Source organism: Ranitomeya imitator, chromosome 4, assembly GCF_032444005.1.
Source record: "Ranitomeya imitator isolate aRanImi1 chromosome 4, aRanImi1.pri, whole genome shotgun sequence".
Lineage (NCBI taxonomy): Eukaryota > Metazoa > Chordata > Amphibia > Anura > Dendrobatidae > Ranitomeya > Ranitomeya imitator.
The window spans coordinates 164,515,368-164,539,188 of NC_091285.1; the positions used below are offsets into that span (position 1 = coordinate 164,515,368).

At 39.4% G+C, this 23,821-nt stretch overlaps 1 protein-coding gene across 1 annotated transcript in view; it reads left to right on the forward strand.

Annotated features, from left to right (window-relative positions):
• Positions 1-21,759, forward strand: part of DRD1 (dopamine receptor D1) — a 98,333-nt gene extending 76,574 nt beyond the window's left edge. Inside the window, exon 3 of the mRNA XM_069764084.1 lies at positions 16,170-21,759. Within this exon, the coding sequence (XP_069620185.1) occupies positions 16,623-17,978 (1,356 nt within the window). The 5' untranslated portion in view covers positions 16,170-16,622 and the 3' untranslated portion in view covers positions 17,979-21,759. The remainder of the gene's footprint in view (positions 1-16,169) is intronic.
• Positions 21,760-23,821: the final 2,062 nt, after the last annotated feature.

The following is a 23,821-nucleotide window of genomic DNA, read 5'->3' on the forward strand; positions in this document are numbered from 1 at the left end:
GGTGTCACTGTGCTTCGGTCAACTATACAATGCATTTTGCACAAGGAGAAGCTGTATGGGAGAGTAATGTGAAAGAACGCACCACAAACAGAGTCGGCTGAGGTATGCAAAAGCACATTTGGAGAAGCCAATTTCTTTTTGGAAGAAGGTCCTGTGGACTGATGAAACCAAGATGGAATTGTTTGGTCATACAAAAAGGCGTTATGCATGGCGGCCAAAAAACACAGGATTCCAAGAAAAACACTTGCTACCCACAGTAAAATTTGGTGGAGGTTTCATCATGCTTAGGGGCTGTGTGGCCGATGCCGGCACCGGGAATCTTGTTAAAGTTGAGGGACGCATGGATTCCTCTCAGTATCAGCAGATTCTTGACAATAATGTTCATGAATCAGTGACAAAGTTGAAGTTACACAGGGGATGGATCTTTCAGCAAGACAATGATCCAAAACACCGCTCCAAATCTACTCAGGCATTCATGCAGAGGAACAATTACACTGTTCTGGAATGGCCATCTGTTATGGACCTGGTGGTTAGGAGCACCCGAAAAGACCTGATTGCTAAACTAACAAAGGACAAGCTCTGGGAAGTGGGAGCTCTGCTGACCGCAACCCCTAATCCTATCACACACACTAGAAATAGCCGTGGAGCGTTCCTGACTCTCCCTAGACGCCTCTTCACAGCCTAAGAGCTAACTAGCCCTAGAGATAGAAAATAAAGCCTACCTTGCCTCAGAGAAATTCCCCAAAGGCAAAGGAAGCCCCCCACAAATATTGACTGTGAGTTAAGATGAAAGTCACAAACACAGAAATGAAACAGGTTTCAGCAAAGGGAGGCCAGACTTACTAAACAGACTGAGGATAGGAAAGGTATCTTTGCGGTCAGCACAAAAAACTACAAAAAGACCACGCAGAGTGTGCAAAAAGACCTCCGCACCGACTCACGGTGCGGAGGTGCCACTCTGCATCCAAGAGCTTCCAGCTAGCAAGGCAAAATCATGATAGCAAGCTGGACAAAAAAACAATGAACAAATAATAAACTATCAGGGACTTAGCTTCTGCTGGAGTAGACAGGTCACCAGAAAGATCCAAGACCGAACTGAACCAGTACAAGAACATTGACAGCTGGCATAGAGTAATGATCTGAGTGGAGTTAAAAAGAGCAGCCAGCCAAAGAATAAACTAAATCACCTGTGGAAGGAACCTCAGAAGCAGCAGCTCCACTCACAGCCACCAGAGGGAGTCCATGGACAGAACTCGCCGAAGTACCATTCATGACCACAGGAGGGAGTTCGATAACAGAATTCACAACAGCCATCCCAGTCCCCAGACCTGAATATCATTGAACATCTGTGGGATCATTTGAAGAGGGCTGTCCATGCTCGGCGACCATCAAACTTAACTGAACTGGAATTGTTTTGTAAAGAGGAATGGTCAAAAATACCTTCATCCAGGATCCAGGAACTCATTAAAAGCTACAGGAAGCGACTAGAGGCTGTTATTTTTGCAAAAGGAGGATCTACTAAATATTAATGTCACTTTTCTGGTGGGGTGCCCATACTTATGCACCTGTCAAATTTTGTTTGAATGCAGATTGCACGTTTTCTGTTAGTACAATAAACTTCATTTCAAGGCAGAAACATTACTGTGTCCAACAGTTATTAGATATATGAAACTGAAATAGTTGTTGCAAAAAAAAACAATTTTTATAAAATATTAAGCTTAAGATTAATAGGGTGCCCAAACTTTTTCATATAACTGTATTGGACTGCAGAGGACCCAAGTACTGTTGTTACACAGGGGCCTTCTTCTGTGTGTGCCCACTACTTCCCAGATTGATCGACAGGGTGTGCTTGCTAACCTGGCATAGGCTAAAAAGCAGTGCTTGGTGAGATTCTGAAGCCTTGAACAATTTTTGCTACTCACTAGGATAAATACATAGAGAAATCCACTCCGTGAGTATTAATATATTTTTTCCTGATGAGTCTGTTTATTCATTATTTTGTTATTTATGATATTAAAAGTTAAGACTTTTATGTGATCGTAAAGAAAATACTTCTGCCTACAAGCAGACCAAGTCATACTGATGCCTAAGGAGATAAATAAAGTGACAGTCCTTATCAAAATCATCATAATGGTATAAGACAGTGCTAATGCCCATTTGATTAAAACTATATTAAGATTAGGCATAATTTCTGAAATTCCCAGGGTATTCTTCCAGCACAAATTCTAAATACAATTTTAGTTTGTTCCTGCGCTGTAAGTCACATGAAATAAAGATATTCTGCTAGTATCTCTCATCTTGACATTTGGTGATCCATTTTACAGATGTACAGTGAACACTAAATCTCATGATCAGTTTAGTACATTTTTGCTTGGTAAGTATGAAATCAATGTATGATCTTTAGATGTCCATGTCTTTTTTTCTACAGTTCTAGCATATTGCATGGTCTGTCTCCTCTTTCTTTTATTTTACTTGGACCAGCACTCCTCCCATTTCACCAAGATGTTCTTAAATTAGCTGGAGACTTCTGTTGGCAGATATGCAACAGATACAGACTTATTTGTGTGAAGGAGGAGTTTACACGTTTCTGACAGTAGATGGCGATGCTTTTACTGTTATATGCTTAGTTGAATGTAATGCATATACTTGTTGTACTTTGGTTTCACTTTTTCTCTGGTAAAAGGCCCTTCAACACTTCCTGTTATGCTGTATTAAGAAACTGATGCATGTACCTCATGCTCTGCTCTGTGTAGATAAAAGTTGAATTACCCCATATAGTCTTCTCTCACAAGTTTCTTTTGCTACCAAGCTATGCAACAACTGCAAGAGGGGTTTCGCCTATTTTTGCTCTCAGCTCACAGTTTGAGAACATGTGGAGGGAGAGTTTTTTAGATCTATTTACTTGGTGTCCATGCTGTGTGGCAATCATTGTTGCTGTGGTGGTGTGCTTATGGAGTGGTGTTGTGACCTGGAGTTATGGCGGCATGGCCTTGCAGCTTGGGTGCTGTGGGACACCAGGTTGCCCACTCTGTTGGTGCTCTGCAGTTGCAGCATGGTTGGGGCCCGGTGCCTCTCCCTTTTGGCTAAAGACCCACTGAGAGGCTCACTGTGACGTGGTAGTGGGCTTCATATAGTCTGATCAATGAGATCAATGTGTGATTTTTGGATGTGCATTCCATGTGTTTTTTCTTCAGTTCTGTTCTAAAATAGTGTTCCCGAGGATTTGGTTCTCTACCTTGGAGTTATATAGAAATCCACAGATACTGCATCATGTTATCAGGATTTCATTAGCAAAATGGCAAACTAAGCTTTGTTCCATATTTACAGTCAACAAAAGTGGACTTAATTTATAAGCTTTAAATAACCAGTCTGGTATACAGCTTTGTTTCTGGAAACGGGTCTAATGGATTGAGGTTATATGTGCTCTCTCTTGTAATGAGCAGAAAAAGATCATAATGTTGTATCCCCTTAGTGACTGAGCTAATTTTGACTTTCATTGACAGGCCAAATTTTTTAATTTGACCAGAGTCACTCTATGAGGTAATAACTTTGGAACGCTTGTTTTTTCGTGACATATTGTACTTCATGTTAGATGTAAATTTTGGTCGATGTGGTTTGTGTATATTTATGACAATATTGAAAATTTGAACAAATTTTTTAAAATGTAGCAATTTTCAAACTTTACATTTTTATGCACTTAAATCAGATAGCTATAAAACAAAAAATAATTAATAAACAACATTTCCCACATGTCTTCTTTACATCAGCACAATTGTTGAAACATAATTTTCTTTTGTTGGGAAGTTTTAAGGATTCAAAGTTGATCAGCAATTTCTCAATTTTCAAACAAAATTTACAAAACCATTTTTTAAGGCACCACATCACATTTGAAGTGAATTTAAGGGGTCTATCTGACAGAAAATACCCAAATGTGACACTCTTCTAAAACCTACACACCTCAAAATCCTCAAAACCAGATTCACAACATTTATTAACCCTTCAGGTTCTTCACAAGAATTAATGGAATGTGGAAGGAAAAAATTTACATTTTACTTTTTTTCACAAAAATTTAACTTTAGCCCCAAGTTTTTTACTTTCACAAGAGTTAACAGAAGAAATTGGACCCCAAAATTTGTTGTACAATTTCTCCTGAATATTTTGATACCCCATATATGGGAGAAAACTACTATTTGGGTGCACAGCAGGGCTCGGAAAGGAAGCAGCACTGTTTGATCTTTTGAAAGCAAAAATGGCTGGAATCAATAGAGGACACCAAGTCACATTTGTAGAGCTCCTGATGTGATGAAACAGTGGAATCCCCCACAAGTGACATCATTTTGGATTTTATCCAGGGGTATAGTGAGGTTTTTTTAACCCAAAGGAACTACACAGAATTTAATAACATTAGGTTGTTGTATTGAATATGTCATCATTAGTGTTGAGCACAAGTGCTCGCTTGTTGACTTTGCATCAGGGTGCTCCGGTATGCACCAAATATCGCAGGTGCTCGAGTGACCCGGATGCAAATTCGAGTAGCTTTTAAAATTGTAGACTTTCAGCACGGTAGATACATTTTGTAGTACCGGCATCCCTGCACACTGCCCTTCTCCCCTGGCAGGGACACAGATTCACTCACTGTTGCCCCTTGTCCCGCACTTCATCCTTCCTCTCTGGCTGCTGCTCAGTATTCGAGCACTGCGTGCAGATCCTCGGGCACTGTGCTAAGGGCTTGCACGTTACCTCATTCTTAAAGAGGCTGTGCACTCCATTCTAAAGTGTCCCCAGCCAATGGCTGGGAGGCACTTGCTATTTCAGGCACCTCTACCTGCCTGGAAGTTCCGGTGCAACCTTGATAGTCTGTTCCCAACATGCTTGCTAGTTCTCAGGTCCCTGTCCTCTAGTACCCGCTAGTTTTGCTACTTTCTGTCTGTCCGTTCCTAACCTCCTTGCTAGTGCCTGCCTTGTCAGTCTGTATTTCAGCCAGAACCTGCCTGTATCTGCTGTGCCAATCTGTATATTAGCCTGACCCGCCTATACCTGCCATGCCAGTCTGTATATCAGCCAGACCCATCACCTGCTGTGCCAATCTGTATATCAGCCATACTCTCTTATTGGGCCGTTCAAGCTACCTGTCCTTTGGGGGGCAGCTGCCATGCGTCCGAGGTCTGTCCTTGAGTAATACCGGGTGTCTCTTGGGAGCCAAGTCTAACCCCACCATCAGGGGCTCTAGTGAAGAGTTAGGTGTTCACCTAGTCACGGCCCTCCAGGCTCTCCTCAGACAATGGCACAGTGATTCCACCAGACCACCACTCATGTTACACATTTTTGTGTAGAATAACATCAAAGGGGTGCTGCTTGTCGGGACTGGTGGGCTCTCATAAATTGACCAATTTGTGCCCTAAGTACCTTAATTAATTTTTTTAACATATTTTATATAACAGTAAAACAGTTCCAATTTAATATATTCAATGTTTGCCTATTATATAATTTCATAGTGAAGTTGTATTTTCTTGATTATATTGAATAATCATGAAGGCTTGCACCTGTTCACACTTGCCTCATTCTGTTTTGATATTTCTAATGCTGGGCATATACCACAGACTTTACCATGAGCATTTCAAAGGGTGAAATCCATTCTGAATATCTGTTGAATAAATAAGTATACTCTCATGACAAATCTGCAGCACTGGTCAATTTACTTGGCAAAATTTCTCCACAATACATGGATAAGTTTACATGACATCTCACCCTTGACTCTGATACTGTAATACTTTTTTGGTTTTCTGTCTGGGAAATCTGGAACATCTATTTCCCATGTGAGAAATGAGGACCAAAATATATATGAAAGCTAGTCCAACATAAACTAACATTGGGGTTAATCTCTGCATTGGCACCTTAAAGGGATATTCCCATTTCCAAGATCCTATCCCAATATGTATTAGGTGTAATAATAATCATATTACCAAATATTGTCAAATTACATGTCACTTATGCCATGTGCAGGGCATTGTCATAACTTAGGTATCCATGGATCTTGCTGATGCAATCTGAAATACTTATTTCACATTAAACGACATATGTGTTTACAATGAATTAAATATGGTAAAGGAAAGCATTTCTTAATGAACAAGGGACTCATGATATTTAAAACCTGTACCAAATTGGATATTTCCTGTCTAAGGCAAAGGCATACCATTAGAGAAGAAAAAAACAACAATCAACTACTACTGCACAGCATCTCTGTAATCTTTTTGAATGAAATTAGACATACAGTACAGACCAAAAGTTTGGACACACCTTCTCAATTAAAGATTTTTCTGTATTTTCATGACTATGAAAACTGTACATTCACACTGAAGGCATCAAAACTATGAATTAACACATGTGGAATTATATACTTAACAAAAAGTGTGAAACAACTGAAAATATGTCTTATATTCTAGGTTCTTCAAAGTAGCCATCTTTTGCTTTGATGAGTGCTTTGCTTCAAGAGGTAGTCACCGGCAATGGTCTTTCAACAATCTTGAAGGAGGTCCCGGAGATGCTTAGCACTTGTTGGCCATTTTGCCTTCACTCTGCGGTCCAGCTCACCCCAAACCATCTCAATTGGGTTCAGGTCTGGTGACTGTGGAGGCCAGGTCATCTGGCGTAGCACCCCATCACTCTCCTTCTTGGCCAAGTAGCCCTTACACAGCTTGGAAGTGTGTTTGGGGTCATTGTCCTGTTGAAAAATAAATGATGGTCCAACTAAACGCAAACCAGATGGAATAGCATGCCGCTGCAAGATGCTGTGGTAGCCATGCTGGTTCAGTATGCCTTCAATATTGAATAAATCCCCAACAGTCTCACCAGCAAAGCACCCCCACACCATTATTGCTCCTCCTCCATGCTTCTCGGTGGGAACCAGGCATGTAGAGTCCATCCGTTCACCTTTTCTGCGTCGCTCAAAGACACGGTGGTTGGAACCAAAGATCTCAAATTTGGACTCATCAGACCAAAGCACAGATTTCCACTGGTCTAATGTCCACTCCTTGTGTTCTTTAGCCCAAACAAGTCTCTTCTGCTTGTTGCCTGTCCTTAGCAGTGGTTTCCTAGCAGCTATTTTACCATGAAGGCCTGCTGCACAAAGTCTCCTCTTAACAGTTGTTGTAGAGATGTGTCTGCTGCTAGAACTCTGTGTGGCATTGACCTGGTCTCTAATCTGAGCTGCTGTTAACCTGCGATTTCTGAGGCTGGTGACTCAGATAAACTTATACTTAGAAGCAGAGGTGACTCTTGTTCTTCCTTTCCTGGGGCGGTCCTCATGTGAGCTAGTTTATCAGTAAAAATCAGACCACTAATTAGATCTATAGACAGAGCTATAGATAATGTATAAAAACATGGTCATGAGTACAAACAGGTCTGTCAGTCAGACCGAGAATGTCTGTATCGTCAGATCAATACTGGATTAAAACAATATACGTATACACAGACAAGTTGATAAACAAGGCCAGATTAATACTAGATTGAAAACACTATTGTGTAACCAGATCAATACTGGATTAGAAAGTTATTTGTATACGCACATATACAGTATTTCTCCATAAGGCCAGATTCATACTGGACTAGAAAATTGTATATATATACAAAGATGATATTGATAATTTATATGCATATATACAATGGGTAAACTAAAGAGCCAGATCAGTACCGGATTAGAGATATATACAGTCGGTGGAAATAAGTATTTGATCCCTTGCTGATTTTGTAAGTTTGCCCACTGACGACATGAAAAGTCTATAATTTTAAGGGTAGGTTAATTTTAACATTGAGAGATAGAATATCAAAAATAAAATCCAGAAAATCACATTGTACTGCAAAGAGGAGTGGACCAAATTCCTCCTGACCTATGAGCAAACCTGATCATCAACTACAAAAAAAAGTCTGACTCCTGTGCTTGCCAAGAAGTCTTTTGCCACCAAGTATTAAGTCTTTCTTGCCAGAGGGATCAAATACTTATTTCTCACTGTAAAATGCAAATAAATTTTTATAATTTATACAATGTGATTTTCTGGATTTTATTTTTGAAATTCTATCTCTCAATGTTAAAATTAAGCTACCCTTAAAATTATAGACTGTTTATGTTTTTGTCAGTGGGCAAACTTACAAAATCAGCATGGGATCAAATACTTATTTCCCTCACTGTACATGTATAGACAATGTTAAATGATAACATGTATGCACATGTAGATTAGTCTGCAGAACCAGATCAATACTGGATTAGAAAATTGTATGTAAATACATAATATAATTATGCACTTATGTACAGTGATAAAAGAAAGAACAGATGAATTCTGGATCAGAGACTATTAAATGTATGCGGTATGAAAAAATAACATAAAAATAATCAATAACTGGTCTGCAGAACCAGATAAGTACCAGTTTATAGTGTTGTGCATATACCACAGGTGATACTTCATGGCCTATGTATCCCTGAGATGCCCTTCAAATCACTCTTCCTGACAGCGGAGGTTGGCACCCTACTTTGCGAGGTTTTTGGCGCCCCCGCTCATGGCGGCTCTCAATATCCCTATGTGTCCCTATTGTAATGCATATTTACATGACATCCTACACTAGACATAGTAAAATTATCTAGTAGGGAAGACAAACGGAGAGCAATGTATGAGTTAAAGAGAAATTATACTTATCAATGTGATGTTCATAGGATACAGATAGGTTCCATGCTTCTGCTTCAACGCATTTCCCGAATGCTGTTCATCAGGAGGCCCAGTTTATATGAGCTATAGATCCTCAGATAATTATAGATTATTTTGCATTTCCTACAGCTATGACCTCTATTTGATTATCATACCCAGCGGTTCCGAGTGGAGCACAGTTTGTACGTACGGCAGAGTCATTTTCCATCTCCAGAGTCACTAGTAAGTCTCTCTCTTCTGTAGAGTGTAAGGTCTTCTTTCTTATACTCTTCTTTAATCTGTAAGCTTTTATGGTCAACAGGGTCCTCCCTTTGTCTTCTGTAGTGTGCAAGTTCTGATGGTCATCGGGGTCCTGTCTCTCACCTGTAAAGTATAAGCTCTTATAGTCAGTTGGGGTTCTCTCTCTCTTTCTTTCCTCTCTCACACTTGTATTTTCCAAGCAATTATATACTTTGCGGTATTGATTTTTGCACAGATTTTGGGGAAAATTTGGCAAAGCTGGCAAATTCGAATTTCAAAAGATCCACTCCGCATGAGGCTGAAAAATCTGTTTGAAGGTTTTTTTTTTTACTGCAGATATATTTTAATCCTGAACATGTAAATGTTATTGCATCCTGCTGCATTAAAACAGACAAGACTCACACTGGAAAGCATTTAAGTGACTGCTAATTTCTTTTCTTTGACAAAGTATTTGGTTACCAGCATTAAAGAGATTTTTCTGATTTTTTATGATATAGAACTTGATCATTGTGTAGTGAAAATGTATGCAGTTTTTTGTGTTTCAATATCTCACTGTGCATTTTCTTATTTAATTGAATTTAGTGACAACAAAATATCTTCATGAAGCTTATAAAGCATGCATTGTGGTATATTTAAGCAGAGAGGTTCACACATTAGAAGTGTACCAAAGAGCTAAAACAGAAATATAATAATAATAATAATCTTTTATTTTATTTTTTATATAGCGCTAACATATTCCGCAGCGCTTTGCAGTTTGCACACATTATCATCACTGTCCCCGATTGGGCTCACAATCTAGAATTCCTATCAGTATGTCTTTGGAATGTGGGAGGAAACCGGAGTGCCCAGAGGAAACCCACGCAAACACGGAGAGAACATACAAACTCTTTGCAGATGATGTCCTGGGTGGGATTAGAACCCAGGACCCCAGCGCTGCAAGGCTGTAGTGCTAACCACTGCGCCACCGTGCTGCTGTATATTCCTTTAAAATCCATTTCTGTTTTGTGCTAAACTTTTTTGTACATCATGACATAACTATATTGTACATCATAGTAAGTTGTGTAACTGCAGTGCAAAATTTGGACCTGGGCCCTCCCCTGCATGTTGGTCAGATACATGGGCCCTTGTAGCATTCTAAATTCTATAAGACATGTGTTCACCTCCAAATATTAATGTCCCTCTTCCTGGCCCCATCCTGTAATAATGTCCCCATTCTGTAATGCCCCATGTTCCCCTTCCTAGCCTCTTCCTGGTATAATTTCCTCCATCATGTGCCCATTCCTGGTGTATTGTACTACATCCTGGCCCTTCCTGTCATAATCATCCCCATACTAACCCCTTTCCTGTATTAATTTACCCTATTCTGAAACACTTCCTGCAATAATGTCCCCAACCTAGGCCTCTTCCAGTAACAATAACCTCCAGCCTTTGCCTCTTCCTGACATTTTTCCCCATCCTGACTCCCACCAAGTATAATGTTCCCCATTTTGGCATCTTTCTGTGATAATGTTCCCCATCCTGGTGCCTTCCTGAAATAATCCCCCCCACCCCAGCCCCTACCTCAAATAATGTCCCCCACCCTGGGCCTCTTCCAGTAATGTCATCCATCCTGGGCCTCTTCTCTTCCTGGTATTGTCCCCCTTCATGACATAACCTCTTCCTGGCAAAATGTTCCCCATTCTGGCCCCTTCCTGATGTAAAATCTTCCATCCTGGGCCTCTACATGCTATAATGTTCACAATCCTGAGTCTCATCCAGTAATAATGTCCCTCGTCCTGGGCCCATTCCAGTTGGAATGTCCCCTATCCTGGTGCCGTTCCAATAATAATGTCTTCCATTTTGAGCCCCTTTCTGTAATAATGTCCCCAATCCTGGCCCCTACCTCTAATAATGTCCCCCACCCTGGGTCCTTTCCAGTAATAATGTCCTCCATCCTGGGCCTCTTCCATCACTCAAGGTGTAGAACAGACTAAGCGCAACACAAAGGGATAAGGGAAAGGGAACCAAACACTAGGGAAGGGGGAAGTGGAGACCCCTAGACAGATCTAACATCACCTGTCTGTCCTACTATTCCTATATAGGTTCCACATCTATCGCCAAGCAGGATACCTAATTCCTGTGTGTCCCTAGCGATAAGCCCTGCATCAGAAAGGACAGGAATAGCGCTAGTCAATCCCACTAACACTGAAGACAGCAAGGACACCCTCCAAACTCCAAGAGAACACTAGCAGACTGCTACAGCTCCAAGCCTCAACAGAAAAGTGCAAATAGGAAATAACACTCGTGCCTCCCAATAGGAAGTAGGGAGTTATAAACACCCAGATCAAGGTGTCATCATTAGCACCAGGGGAGGTGCAGTGCAACGGTCTGCAGCCTCTAATACCTCTGTGACAGTACCCCCCTTCTACGAGTGGCCTCCAAACACTCAAGACCAAGTTTATAAGGATGAGAGGTGTGGAACGAACGAACCAGCCTGGGGGGCGTTCACCTCTGATGCAGAAACCCACATCCTTTCCTCTGGACCATAATTCCACCTATGCATCAAGTATTGTAGGGAATGACATCAGAGGCGAGAATATACAATACTTGAAATTTGAAACTCTAAGTTTCCATCAACCATAATTGGGGGAGGTTGTAGGAGTGAGGGCTCAAGGGTTTCCACATATCTGTTGAATAAAGACCTGTGAAAAACATTGTAGACTTTAAGAGCCTGAGGTAGCTCAAGACAAAAAAGCTGCTGGACCAAAGACGGCAGTTATCTTATAGGGACCAGTGAATCTAGATCCCAACTTCCAGGAAGATACCCTCAACCTGAAATTCCTGATAGACAACCACACAAAGTCATTCACATTCAGGTCCATACCTATCATGCATTTACTGACAGACATATATTTATACCTGTCTCCCCTGACCCTGTTTGGAACAGGTAGTGGCTAAACAGGACCAGATGGATGGGAATGCGGTACTTTAGTATTTGAGCAAACATTACAGGTAGACACTTGTTCAACCACATCCCATTGCAATCCCGGCCACCAAAAATGATGAGAATGGAGGTCCGCGGTTGCCTTACCACCTCGGTGGCCAGCAAGTACAGAGTCCTGAGATTCTCTAGCTACATTGCAGCATAATTTATATGGCACAAATAACCATGTGATGGACACACCGACATTAGCTGCCAGCCTCTGATTGGCAGGCAGTGTGTACTGCAGTGCAATGAACCGGTGGGTCTCTGCACTGCTATACATTTCAGCTGAATGCACATCTAGCCTAAATAGGTGCTGACATCAGCCAGCCCTTCTCTCACATGGGCCAGGTCATGGACACACCCTCTAGTGCCAAGATCATTACAATCCTGATCACAGTCACTGTGTGCATGGATACCTTAGGCCTCACATGATGTGATCACTGTACCCATGGAATGCTGTGACAGCCGGGAGCCTGCTGAGGGTCCCTGCAGTCAACATCTTTGTAGTCCCTTGGCTTAGCTTCAAAGGAAAATGCAATTTACACTATACTCTACAATGCTGTTGTATTATAGTGTAAGAGATCAAACTATTACAAATTCAAGTCCCCTATGAGCTCTAAAACTAAAAATAAGATATTTTAGAAAAATGAAAAAATATAAAAGTTTAACTGATCCCCTTTTTCCATTTTTAAAATAAAGAGATGCAAAAAATAATAGTAGTAAGGTGGTATTGGCATGTTCATAAAACTCTGGTTTATCAAAATATATAATTAATTAAAACATATTGAATGCCAAAAATAATAAAAATCAAAATGCCAGATTTGCATTTTTCAAACATCCATTTACCCAAAAATGCAATATAAAGTGATCAATATTTTGATTTGCATGTATCCCAGAATGGTGTTTATAAAAATGTCAGCTTGGCATGCTAAAAAACAAGCCCTCACACAGCTCAATCGATGGGGTCTCAGAAAATACGGATCTCAGAAAATGGCATTACAATTTATTTTTTTTACAGATTTCTGAGGTTTTTTTTTTTTTTATAAAAAAAACTATACAAGCTAAAAAAAAACTATACAAGCTTGGCATGCCATAATTTTAGTGACCCATCGAACAAAGTGGAAAACAATGGTAGGTCTTGCAGTTTTTTCGCAATTTCACCAACCTGGATTTTATTTTCCTGTTTTTTAGTACATGATTTGTTAAAATTCATGATGTCATTTAAAACTGTAATTTGCCCCTGAAAAATACCCCTCACATTGATGGAAAAATAAGAAGGTTATATATCTTGGAAAAAGGGAAGGAAAAAATAAAGTAAAAATGTTAAAATTAAGCAGAATAATGAAGGGGTTAAAAAACTGGCACAACATTTTTTGCAAATAATGCTCTGTGTGAAATCGCCCCTAGTTTAGATATTTCATGTTAAATGTTTTCCAGATATACTTAGTGTGTAAACTTTTTTGTTATAGTGAAATTGCCATTCTGGGAGCTGTAGTTTGTACACTGATGTATGTTAATGAATGGCAAAGAAAAACATTATTTTCTAATTTGCTGCTGAGGGTCCGACATCTGGAACGCCTACTGATTTTGAGAACAAAGAGGCCTCATCCTTTTATCCCCTTTATTCTGCGCCATTTCTGCACCTATTAGGTAAATTAGGTTACCTGCGTTTTTTTCATTGCATTTTTGAGTGTTGTTTTTTCATGGGTTTTTACTGTGTTTTTTTGTATCTCTTTGGCATGTCATGATTTAAATAAAGCTGCTTTGTTTTTGATACTTCCTGGTGCTTAGCTTTGACAACATTTTATTGATACAGTTATGTGTGGATTGCATGCATTTCTGATGTTTTTCCTCTTGTGGAAATGCACTAAAAACGCTTGTTTGTGTTTTTTATCTGCACATTTTCTGCACGTAATGCAAGTCTATGGGAAAAATCTGCACATGAAGCTCAGGGTAACCGCAAGAGAAATTGACATGTTGGAGATTTAAAACACAGACAACAAGTCAGTTTACACTGAGTAAAATTAAAGCACGGGGGCCATGAGATTTCTATAAATCCAATCCACTTTGGTAGAGCTGTAAGACAGTAGTCTTGGACAGTAAGACTCACCAAAAACTCATTGTGGGCTCACTTATTCTCTGCATAGGGACAATTGTGGCCACAATCACCAGTGTGACTCCATTATACTGAATGGGGCTGGCTGTAGTTTCCTGCCCAGGAAAGTGCCCTAACGTGCAGTTGTGAAGGCCACACAGCAATAAGGCCACAGCATGGCGCTTTAAGGCCTCATTCAGACATTTGTGAGTAACATAAAAGTTCTCTAAATGAAGGAAGTACAAAAAAACAACACTGCATAATCCCATCCAAATGACAGTAGCCAAGCAGTCCAAAATTCAAAAGGTGAATGCACGCAATGTCAGGCTTAGACCCATAAGATGCAAAGTCATGCATGGATAAAGGGTGTATCGCAGCTCTCCAGTTGGTAGAAAAATAAATTCTTTACTTCTTTACTTGAGAAAAGCTCATTTAGAGTCAAAATGTTGCTGTTTTTTTTTAGATGGAACCAGAAACACATGGGCTACTTGCACAATGAACAAGTCTGTAGGAACCTGTTCACACACCACCAAGAAACTTGAAGACACAAAAGAGCACAGTGAGGTCAAAAATACTCTGTTGTAAAAAAATCACAGTAATAAGCAAGTGCTAGTCAAAAGATGGAAAAAAAGAGGTATTTAGTTGATACTTTTTTTGCAAAAAAATGTATACTAAGCTGCTCCACCAATCGTCAAGGTATACCCATATAGAGCAGTCCTTCCTAATGTATATAATCCCTATCTGATGTATTTAAAAACCTGATCATCTGTATAGTACCTGTATAAGCAGGGTTCAGAGAGGGAATTTTCATGTGGACATGGTGGATGGAACAGCTTTGATGCAAATGACCCATAAGGAGTGGTGGACTCCCTAGTCTTGTAGAAATAAGAGAACAATTACAGAACCAGAAACACATGGGCTACTTGCACAATGAACAAGTCTGTAGGAACCTGTTCACACACCACCAAGAAACTTGAAGACACAAAAGAGCACAGTGAGGTCAAAAATACTCTGTTTTAAAAAAATCACAGTAATAAGCAAGTGCTTGTCAAAAGATGGAAAAAACAGGGTATTTAGTTGATACATTTTTTTTAGATGGAATAAAGAATGTATTTATCTACCAACTGGAGTGCTGCGATACACCCTTTTTCTGTCCAAGTTCTCTCTCTATTGTTCATAGATAGAACACATGCCTGGTCTATGGGGCTGTTCACTTGCCTGTGTTTATTTTTTGAACAAGGAGTCTGCACTGCATTGTTTCCATTTTTGATGAGAGACATGGATCAAAATTAACCATACATGTCTATAGGTCCTTGCAAATCACAGAAAGCACATGCATAGCAGCAGGGTACAATTCGTGTGCTGTCCTTGATTAACATTGTAAGGCCATATTCGCACGTTCAGTATTTGGTCAGTATTTTACAACAGTATGTGTAAGTCAAAACCAGGAGTGGAACAGTCAGAGGAAAAGTTAATAGAAACACGTCACCGCTTCTGTATTTTTCACCCACTCCTATACTGAATATATGCATGTGGTCATATGGATAGGAGAATCTTTTCAGGTTTTTTTTACAGTAGAAAATTACTAAAAGTAATAATGGTAAAAACTGACACATGGACCAAAAAATGATTAATATCGGATCCAAAACACTGATGAACAATGGCCAATAGTTTTACGTAAGAGGCCTAATTTTCAGGAGTGATGGGAGGCTTAGAGGTCAGACAAGCAGCAATCGGTAATTGATGGCCCATTTTATCCTTCTGTATTATTTCTTTACAGTAAAATTGTACATCAGAATGCATAACCATCTAATATTAGAATATGAATTCAAAATAATGCAAGAAAATAAAGGCTAGGATTTCATGTAATGAGAGGATAGAAATTCCAGATGATAACATTCAAAAGTAACACTTAAAGCATAAGAATTTTTTTTGTTCTTTTTTCTCCCTGCGTCGTTTCGTTGCTGTGTTCATGCATTTTCAGCCCAAGACGTGAGTACTGAAATAACACTTCTTGTCACGTTGTCTTAATGACTATAAAAGCTACATTACAGCACTTAAGAGTTTCACAAGGATAGAAAAAAAAACGAGCTTCAGAACAGTGTAGGAAGGACTTTTATATGCAACATTACTTTCCGAACATAATACAAAATATATTTTTTTCTTTCAACAGCTCGATGAAATGAACTTTTGGTAAACTGAATCACGGTAACGCGGAAAACAACAACCAAGGATGAACGGACCATTGTTGCACTGATCTACATACTGAGATGTCCTTTGAATGAGAAACATAAAGATTAAGTCAAGGCATAAAACGGAAAAGAAAAAACGAAGTCCAAAGCGAAGGCCAGTTACAGTGATGACTGCACTGGATCAATAGCTTATTTCCGACTGCTGGAAGAAGAGCTTTGGATGTTGCAGATGTCGATAAAAGTAAAGAATGTTAGTGACTGGCCTTTCTTGTTGCAGGCATTAACTCAACGACGATGTTCTATGGCACCAACATATGTATAAACATTTTTAAGATGTTTTGGGAAAGGCAAGCCTACAGTCAACATGGGGACTTACTGGGTCATATTTGCTAGCAATAACCAACTTCTGAGATGATTTTATTTTACAAGGCAATATGACTATAAATATCACCAGCATGGATGGAGAAATATTGTTTGCAGAAAAGGAGTCTTCTTTTCGCATCCTAATGGGCTGTTTGCTCTCAGTTCTAATACTTTCAACTCTTTTCGGAAATACCTTGGTCTGCGCAGCTGTCATCAGGTTTCGACATCTTCGTTCCAAAGTGACAAACTTTTTTGTGATCTCCCTAGCTGTGTCTGACCTTCTGGTTGCAATGTTGGTGATGCCTTGGAAAGCTGTTGCAGAGATTGCCGGCTTTTGGCCATTTGGTTCATTCTGTAATATTTGGGTTGCCTTTGATATAATGTGTTCAACGGCATCTATCTTAAACCTTTGTGTCATCAGTGTTGACAGATACTGGGCGATTTCCAGCCCATTTAGATATGAGAGGAAAATGACCCCAAAAGTAGCCTTCATAATGATAAGTGTTGCATGGACCTTATCAGTTCTGATATCTTTCATTCCTGTGCAGCTCAACTGGCATAAAGCAAAGACTACCAGCTTTTTTGACCTAAATATTACCATCCAAGGCAGCACAATGGATAACTGTGACTCCAGCCTAAATAGGACGTATGCAATTTCTTCATCACTCATAAGCTTCTATATACCAGTGGCCATTATGATTGTAACCTACACCCGGATATACAGGATAGCTGCAAAGCAAATTCGGCGCATCTCAGCTCTCGAAAGAGCAGCAGTACATGCCAAGAATTGTCAAAGCAGCACAGGGAATGGAAGTAGCTTTGATTGCCAACAGCCGGAAAGTTCTTTAAAGACTTCATTTAAAAGAGAAACAAAAGTCTTGAAGACATTGTCAGTGATTATGGGAGTTTTTGTATGTTGCTGGTTGCCCTTTTTCATATTGAACTGTATGGTGCCATTTTGTGATCCAAGTGTATCTACAAGTGGAGCAGAGCCATTTTGCATCAGCTCAACCACATTTGACATTTTTGTGTGGTTTGGTTGGGCAAATTCTTCTCTAAATCCCATAATCTATGCCTTCAATGCTGATTTCCGCAAGGCTTTCTCAACATTATTAGGCTGCTACAAACTCTGTCCTACATCCAACAATGCTATAGAGACAGTTAGCATAAACAATAATGGGGCAGTTGTCTATTCATGTCAGCAAGAGCCCAAAGGTTCAATTCCAAATGAGTGTAACTTAGTTTACCTAATTCCACATGCTATTATTTGTCCTGAAGAGGAGGGTCTGAAAAATGAAGAAGAAAGTGGCTTATCTAAGAGTTTGGACAAATTGTCTCCTGCATTCTCTGGGATCTTGGACTATGATGCAGAGGTCTCACTTGAAAAGATAAATCCTATCACACAAAATGGACAGCCCAAAACCTGAAAAACAGCCTTGATGGACATACCCATTAAACTATTAATGGAGACATCTAGATGATACAATACAGATCCTTGTTAGACAGACCATCTGATGATCAAATCGATTTCTAAAAATGCATTCCAATGTATTTTGTATACGTGTTTATTTTTGTGATGTTCACAGGGAAACAAGCTTATAAATATGAGGCCATTAGTAATTATTTTAGATGGTGCATACAGTGAATACTGTATTATGAGAATGTGATTTTGTTTATTGCACAGACTTTGAACTAGAGCAACATTCTTCATTGATAAAGAGACTTTAAATAGGTTGTCCACTTTTAAGAATGTGGGCCCTAAGCAGTGTAAAATACATAAAATAACAAATTCGGCAGGCAATCATCATCACTAGGTCCAGTGCCGGTCCGTGTTCTGCTTTTGTCCTAGTGATACAGCTCTAGCCGGCTGTTGAGCTCAGTGCTTATGCACTGAGGCTGATGGAACGCAACATTGAGTTTAGCGTACGAACTGCTGAGCTCAGCTCAGTGACTGGCTAGCTAGTGCGGTGACATCATGTCAAAAGTGTGCATCACTGCTCTAGCCCTTTACTGAGCCCAGCAATGAATTCAGCATTGCGTGCCATCAACCTCAGTGCATTTGCCACTTTTGTATTCAAAACACCTAGACCAGGGCAGTTGCAGTGAGCTGGCTCTTGACTCAAGGAGGGTGAGTACCTACTGAGTTTTGACAGTGTGCAAAAATGTTGGCATGTAGAATAAGATAAACCACTAAGTGGGAACAGTAAACCCATTTGGTTAGTATTCTCAGTAGTCAAGATCTGAAGTTTATGTTTGAGTTTTTCACAATTTGAGGATAATTTGATTTGTGTTCATGATGAAGACGTGAAATGCAATGAACTGTGTTCATTGACAGATTACCTACCATTGTAGATAAACCCCCCCCAAAAAACACTTTATGAAGCTTATAAATATTAAGTTTATGTGAATACTCAGCCAGGGAGACAGTGGGGTAAATTTACATCTGCAATGCCTTTTACATAACAGGTTTATTGTAGTGTAATTTGTTATCTTGCTATGAAACATAGTTCTCAAAGAGGTTGAAAGCTGTCACATACCAACATTGAAGGTAGCTACCCTATCAAGCCCTATGTACCATTTACCGAGCCTTGCCACAAAACTTAGTGTACTCAGCCAAAGACGAGTTCTTGCAGTTCAGACAACTTAGTTCCTCTTTGAGAAAAGATAATTTACATAATTTTTTTCTTATTATTTTTTTTTACCAGAAGCATTTTTTTGGTTCGTAAGTCTCTATATGCCTGCTTTGTGGTTTCCATAGGAAAAACAGTATCTCCTACACCTTATCAATTTAGGCCACGTAAAGGAAAAAGTTTGGTGCTTAAGATCATGTGCCACAACGGCTGCTTTGAAAACAAGGGGAGTGTCTCATATTTTCATGGCATATTGTGCATCCGCTATTCTGAGATGTATTGCAGCCATGTCAGGGGAAGCACTAATATGGCGGATGAGTGGCAGGGGAAAGGAGAAGGAGGGTACCAGAATTTATTGCTTCTTTTACCCCATTACATGTTAAGTTTGATCTTTAGAACACAGGGAGGCTTTGACTTTTGCCTACACACAATATAGATGCCCAATATAAAGTCCTTACACTAATTCAGAAATAGTACTTGCCTATTTAGGGCTTCTTATTTTTTAAAGGAAACCTATCACCTGTTTTTTCCTATATGATCTGTTGCCACCACACTTTGGCCCCCTGTAGAAACATCTCTACAACCGCTTTATATCAATCTAATTGCCCTTCATAGCTCATAAAATAGTTGGCCCATGTTGTTTTGTTAATGGGTGCTAAGCGGTCCAATGGACATTTCCAGCTCATGGTGGTCGCCCACTCTATGCTGCCCCTACATATTTTACGTGGATGACGTCTCATTTGTGATGCACTCAATCTGTCTGGTGCATGTGCAGCTAAGGAAACTGCTCTGTCCTCCACAGGTTAGAGCAAATACCACCTACACAAAGCTAGATCACAACTGAGCACGCACAAGATTTGGGAGACATCATTGACATCATTCAAGTGCAAGGTGATTGCAATCATGGAGGCGCCCATTGGACCATTTTTTTGGAAGTTAGCATATGGTATGGAACAGTTATAAAAGACATTTTATGGGGTATGTGCGGCATCGGTGCTTTTATAAAGAAGTTGTAAGGACCTTGCTCCAAAGGGACAAAAAAGTGTTAGCAGGAAAACCCTAGTGACGGCTTCCCTTGAACTTGGTTTCTCATACCTATGTCCAGGAAAATGCATATACTTGTTGGAATTATATTTTAAAGGGACAAATAAATCCCTGGTGACTAAACTTCATAAACTTGATATAGTAGACCTCTGGATGTAGCTATGGCAACCAGGATGAGAATATCTCATTTACATTACTGTCTGCACTATGAGAAGAAAGGTTACAATGATAGATATAGGTCATTTAATAAATGAATAGGATTATATCAATACCCATGTATAGGCACCTTCCCCCAAAAAACAAAGCAAGGTAAATCGAAGAGATTTAGAGTAATATTTTCTTTTCCAACAAAACCTTTTAAAATCTGGTTTAAAACTAAGAAGCTTATGGATATAGAAAGTAAAAGCCAGTACCCATTGTAGGAGTTTTCAGCGTGGCTTAAAGAGGGTGTCTCATCATCTTAAAGTACCACTTTTGAGTATATTTCAGAGCTGGAGTGGTGCAATAATACTGTATAAGTTCCCTGCCACTAGTATTATACTCACCAGCCCACCGTCTTCATCTATTCATGGGGCTGCTCAAGTCCCACATCGCCATGTTGGGTCCACAAGTTCTGACTGACTGGAAGTCAAAGGTAAAGGTCACAAGGTCTCAATATAAGCCTATGAAAGTCTTGATCTGGCTATCATAGACTTACATTGAGTTGTGACTTCGAGATAACGCCGTAAACACTGGAGTGATCCAGAACGTCACAACTTCCAGAAGAGCACACGGAGCGGCGCTGATGACAGAAGACAGCAGCTGGTGAGAACAAGACTGGGGCAGGGAACTAATACTAATACTAATACTAATATTAGTACCATGACTACAGCGATTCAATTAAAAAAACACTGAAGTGCTAGTAAATCCAATCAACTTTGCAATGTATTTCTTATTAAACATTCTTTCCATTTTCATGAACAGAAGGATTTATTGTTTCCTGCTCATTGTCTAGAACAACAGCCACCTCTGCAGTTTACCAGTGGTGGCCAGCCTCCTAGGCAAGAAGTGCAGCACTTACATGCTTTTTCTCATAGGGCTTGCGAGCGCTGATCTGAAGCTGGCTGAATCACTAGATCCACCCATGCTCAGCGCTACTGTTTTCCTCCAATCCTGGAAAGGCAAAGCTTCCTCTACTTGCAACATCAAAGAATGCACGGTTTGAACCAGCAGCTGAGAGTTTGAAGATCAGATAACCCCTTTAAATGTTTACATTTTTCACTGCCCAGGATAATCTTTCAGTATTCTGGTTCTAACATTTTTACCGATTTAATAACTTATTAAAAATAAATGTCATAGATAGAAGCTTACACAAAAGTTCGCCAACATGGATCTCATAGTTTTTTTATTTTTGTCATCTTAATGCCAAATTTTTGTACACTTTTAAGACTCTGTTGCAAAGTTCATATAGAAAAATAGTCAGAAAATTGCAAGTAACCATAAGGATTTGTTAAGATGAAAGATTGTGTAAATGCCTTTATAATTTCATTTTTTGAAAAAAAAAAAAAAACAAGCAAAAACAGAGCCTTATAGCAAGAGTGGGTATTTTTTTTAAAGATTGCTAAAAGCTTATTGTAAACGTATACTATTATTTATGTTTTTACATGAATATTTTTGAGATAAAATGAACTCTATAAAGATTTACTTTTATTTAGCTTATTTTAAATACCTCTGTGACCATTGTCTAAGGATTCACTTTTACATTTGGTATTAGATAAGAATCTGTTTTGTTACAGCTGCCATCAATATTTCTGTGATTTCTCTTTCAACTAGACTTAACGGTATTCCGTAGCTTTATTGTTGGTGTCTCATTACTGGAAATCAATGGTAAGACATGTTGCAAGTCATCCAATTCCTTATTTAACATTTTCGCGGTACTCGCAAGGATGGTAAAACACCAATTGGTACATTTAGTTACTACCTGTGTCTCCAACTCAATGCCATGCCTGTGGATACATTAAAGAAAATCTGACGCCACTCCTGATATGTCTTTTTCGCAAATAATTGCATTTTCCCTAAGGAAACTAAGAATAGTGTTTTCTCTTAAAACTCTATGTTGTGCTGCTCCTCTTTTATTTGTCTTAGAAATTGAACAAAGTGACAAGTGGACGTTACCAGTTGAGGGTCTATCTCTTCTCACTTTAACCCTGCTGTTGTCTTCGGTCTGGGGAGACTTTGGTATTTTTTGGGGTGTTCAAGATGAAACTTGTGGTTGATTGACTTAAATGAGGATGGGTCGGTCGGCCACGGGTTTCAGAGCCGCATCTTGAATATTTTAAAGAATATTGAAGTTCAAGGTCGGTCGTTTTTGACCGAAGATAACAGCAGGGTTAAGGGCAGGTGCACATTATATCGGACGAGTTTGGACAGATAGCACCCGTACTCAGGCTATTCCATGGGGCTGTGCACACTTCCAATTTATTTTTTCCTTGGGCCAAGTTTTCTAGTTCAGGTTTAATATGTGAGGGGAATCATGGGTGCTTTGTTTTTTTTATGTTGTAGATTTTTATGTTGTCGATGACATGTCCAATTTTGATCCGAGTGTCAGATCAAAATTGGCTATGAGTCCGTGAAAAACATCGGAGTGATTTTCATGGACTGACTGAATGGAGAAGGGGGAGGCAAGTTGTTTTTTTTTCTCCCCTTTGAGAAAAATTGATCTCACTCTGAGTCTGATCAGCATAATGGGGCTTTTTTTCTCGGATGGAGAGAAAAATGGCCGTCTGCACCTATTGTTTCAGCAGCGTGGACTATATCAAAGTGTGTAGAGCACACCCTGTGGACAAGAGGAATAATAGCACCCAGATATTACTTTGATCATAAATTTCAAGGAGAAATAATAAAGGAACAGACCAAAACAGAACTGTAAAATTTGTTATTTTATGGAATATACAAGTATTTTTTTTTAAAGACTGGCATGTTAGGAAAACTGACAGGTTTACTTTATAGGGGAATTCTAATGCTATTGCATAAACTATTAGAATTCTCAAAATTTTCTTTTCCTAGGCACCTTCATTTTGGGAGTAGTCTAGATGATGAAAAATAGAATTCCCCAGGATTCTCATGACAAGGCAGCAAATACATCTCAAATATGTCATTACAAGATAAGCCTTTTTAAAGGATGGTTGGCAATTGGGAAAAGAAGCACAAACCCCTCAGGGCCCTATTTGTGCAAATGAGGGCTGGCAACTGAATGATTGTCAGGTGCTTTCATTACTTCAAACATTAGCTGTTTAGTAAGAAAATAAATGTGCTGTGGGACCATCTTAAAGTGTTTTTCTAGGAATTTACATAGCATTTTGGCTTCTAAACGATATAATATTCAATATATAAAGCTTCCTGTGCCGCCATCATTCTTTTGTTTTTATGGTGCACAATGACTGATGTCCAAACTATTGACACATCTCTTGACAGCAGCAATTACTGATTGTCATGGTCATCTGGTATGTTATCATTTACACCAATTTTCCTTGTTTTTATGGTGATATAAAATTCCTAATGATTCGTTATGAATGTTATATCACCATTAAAACAAGGAGAATTGGTTTAAATGTAAA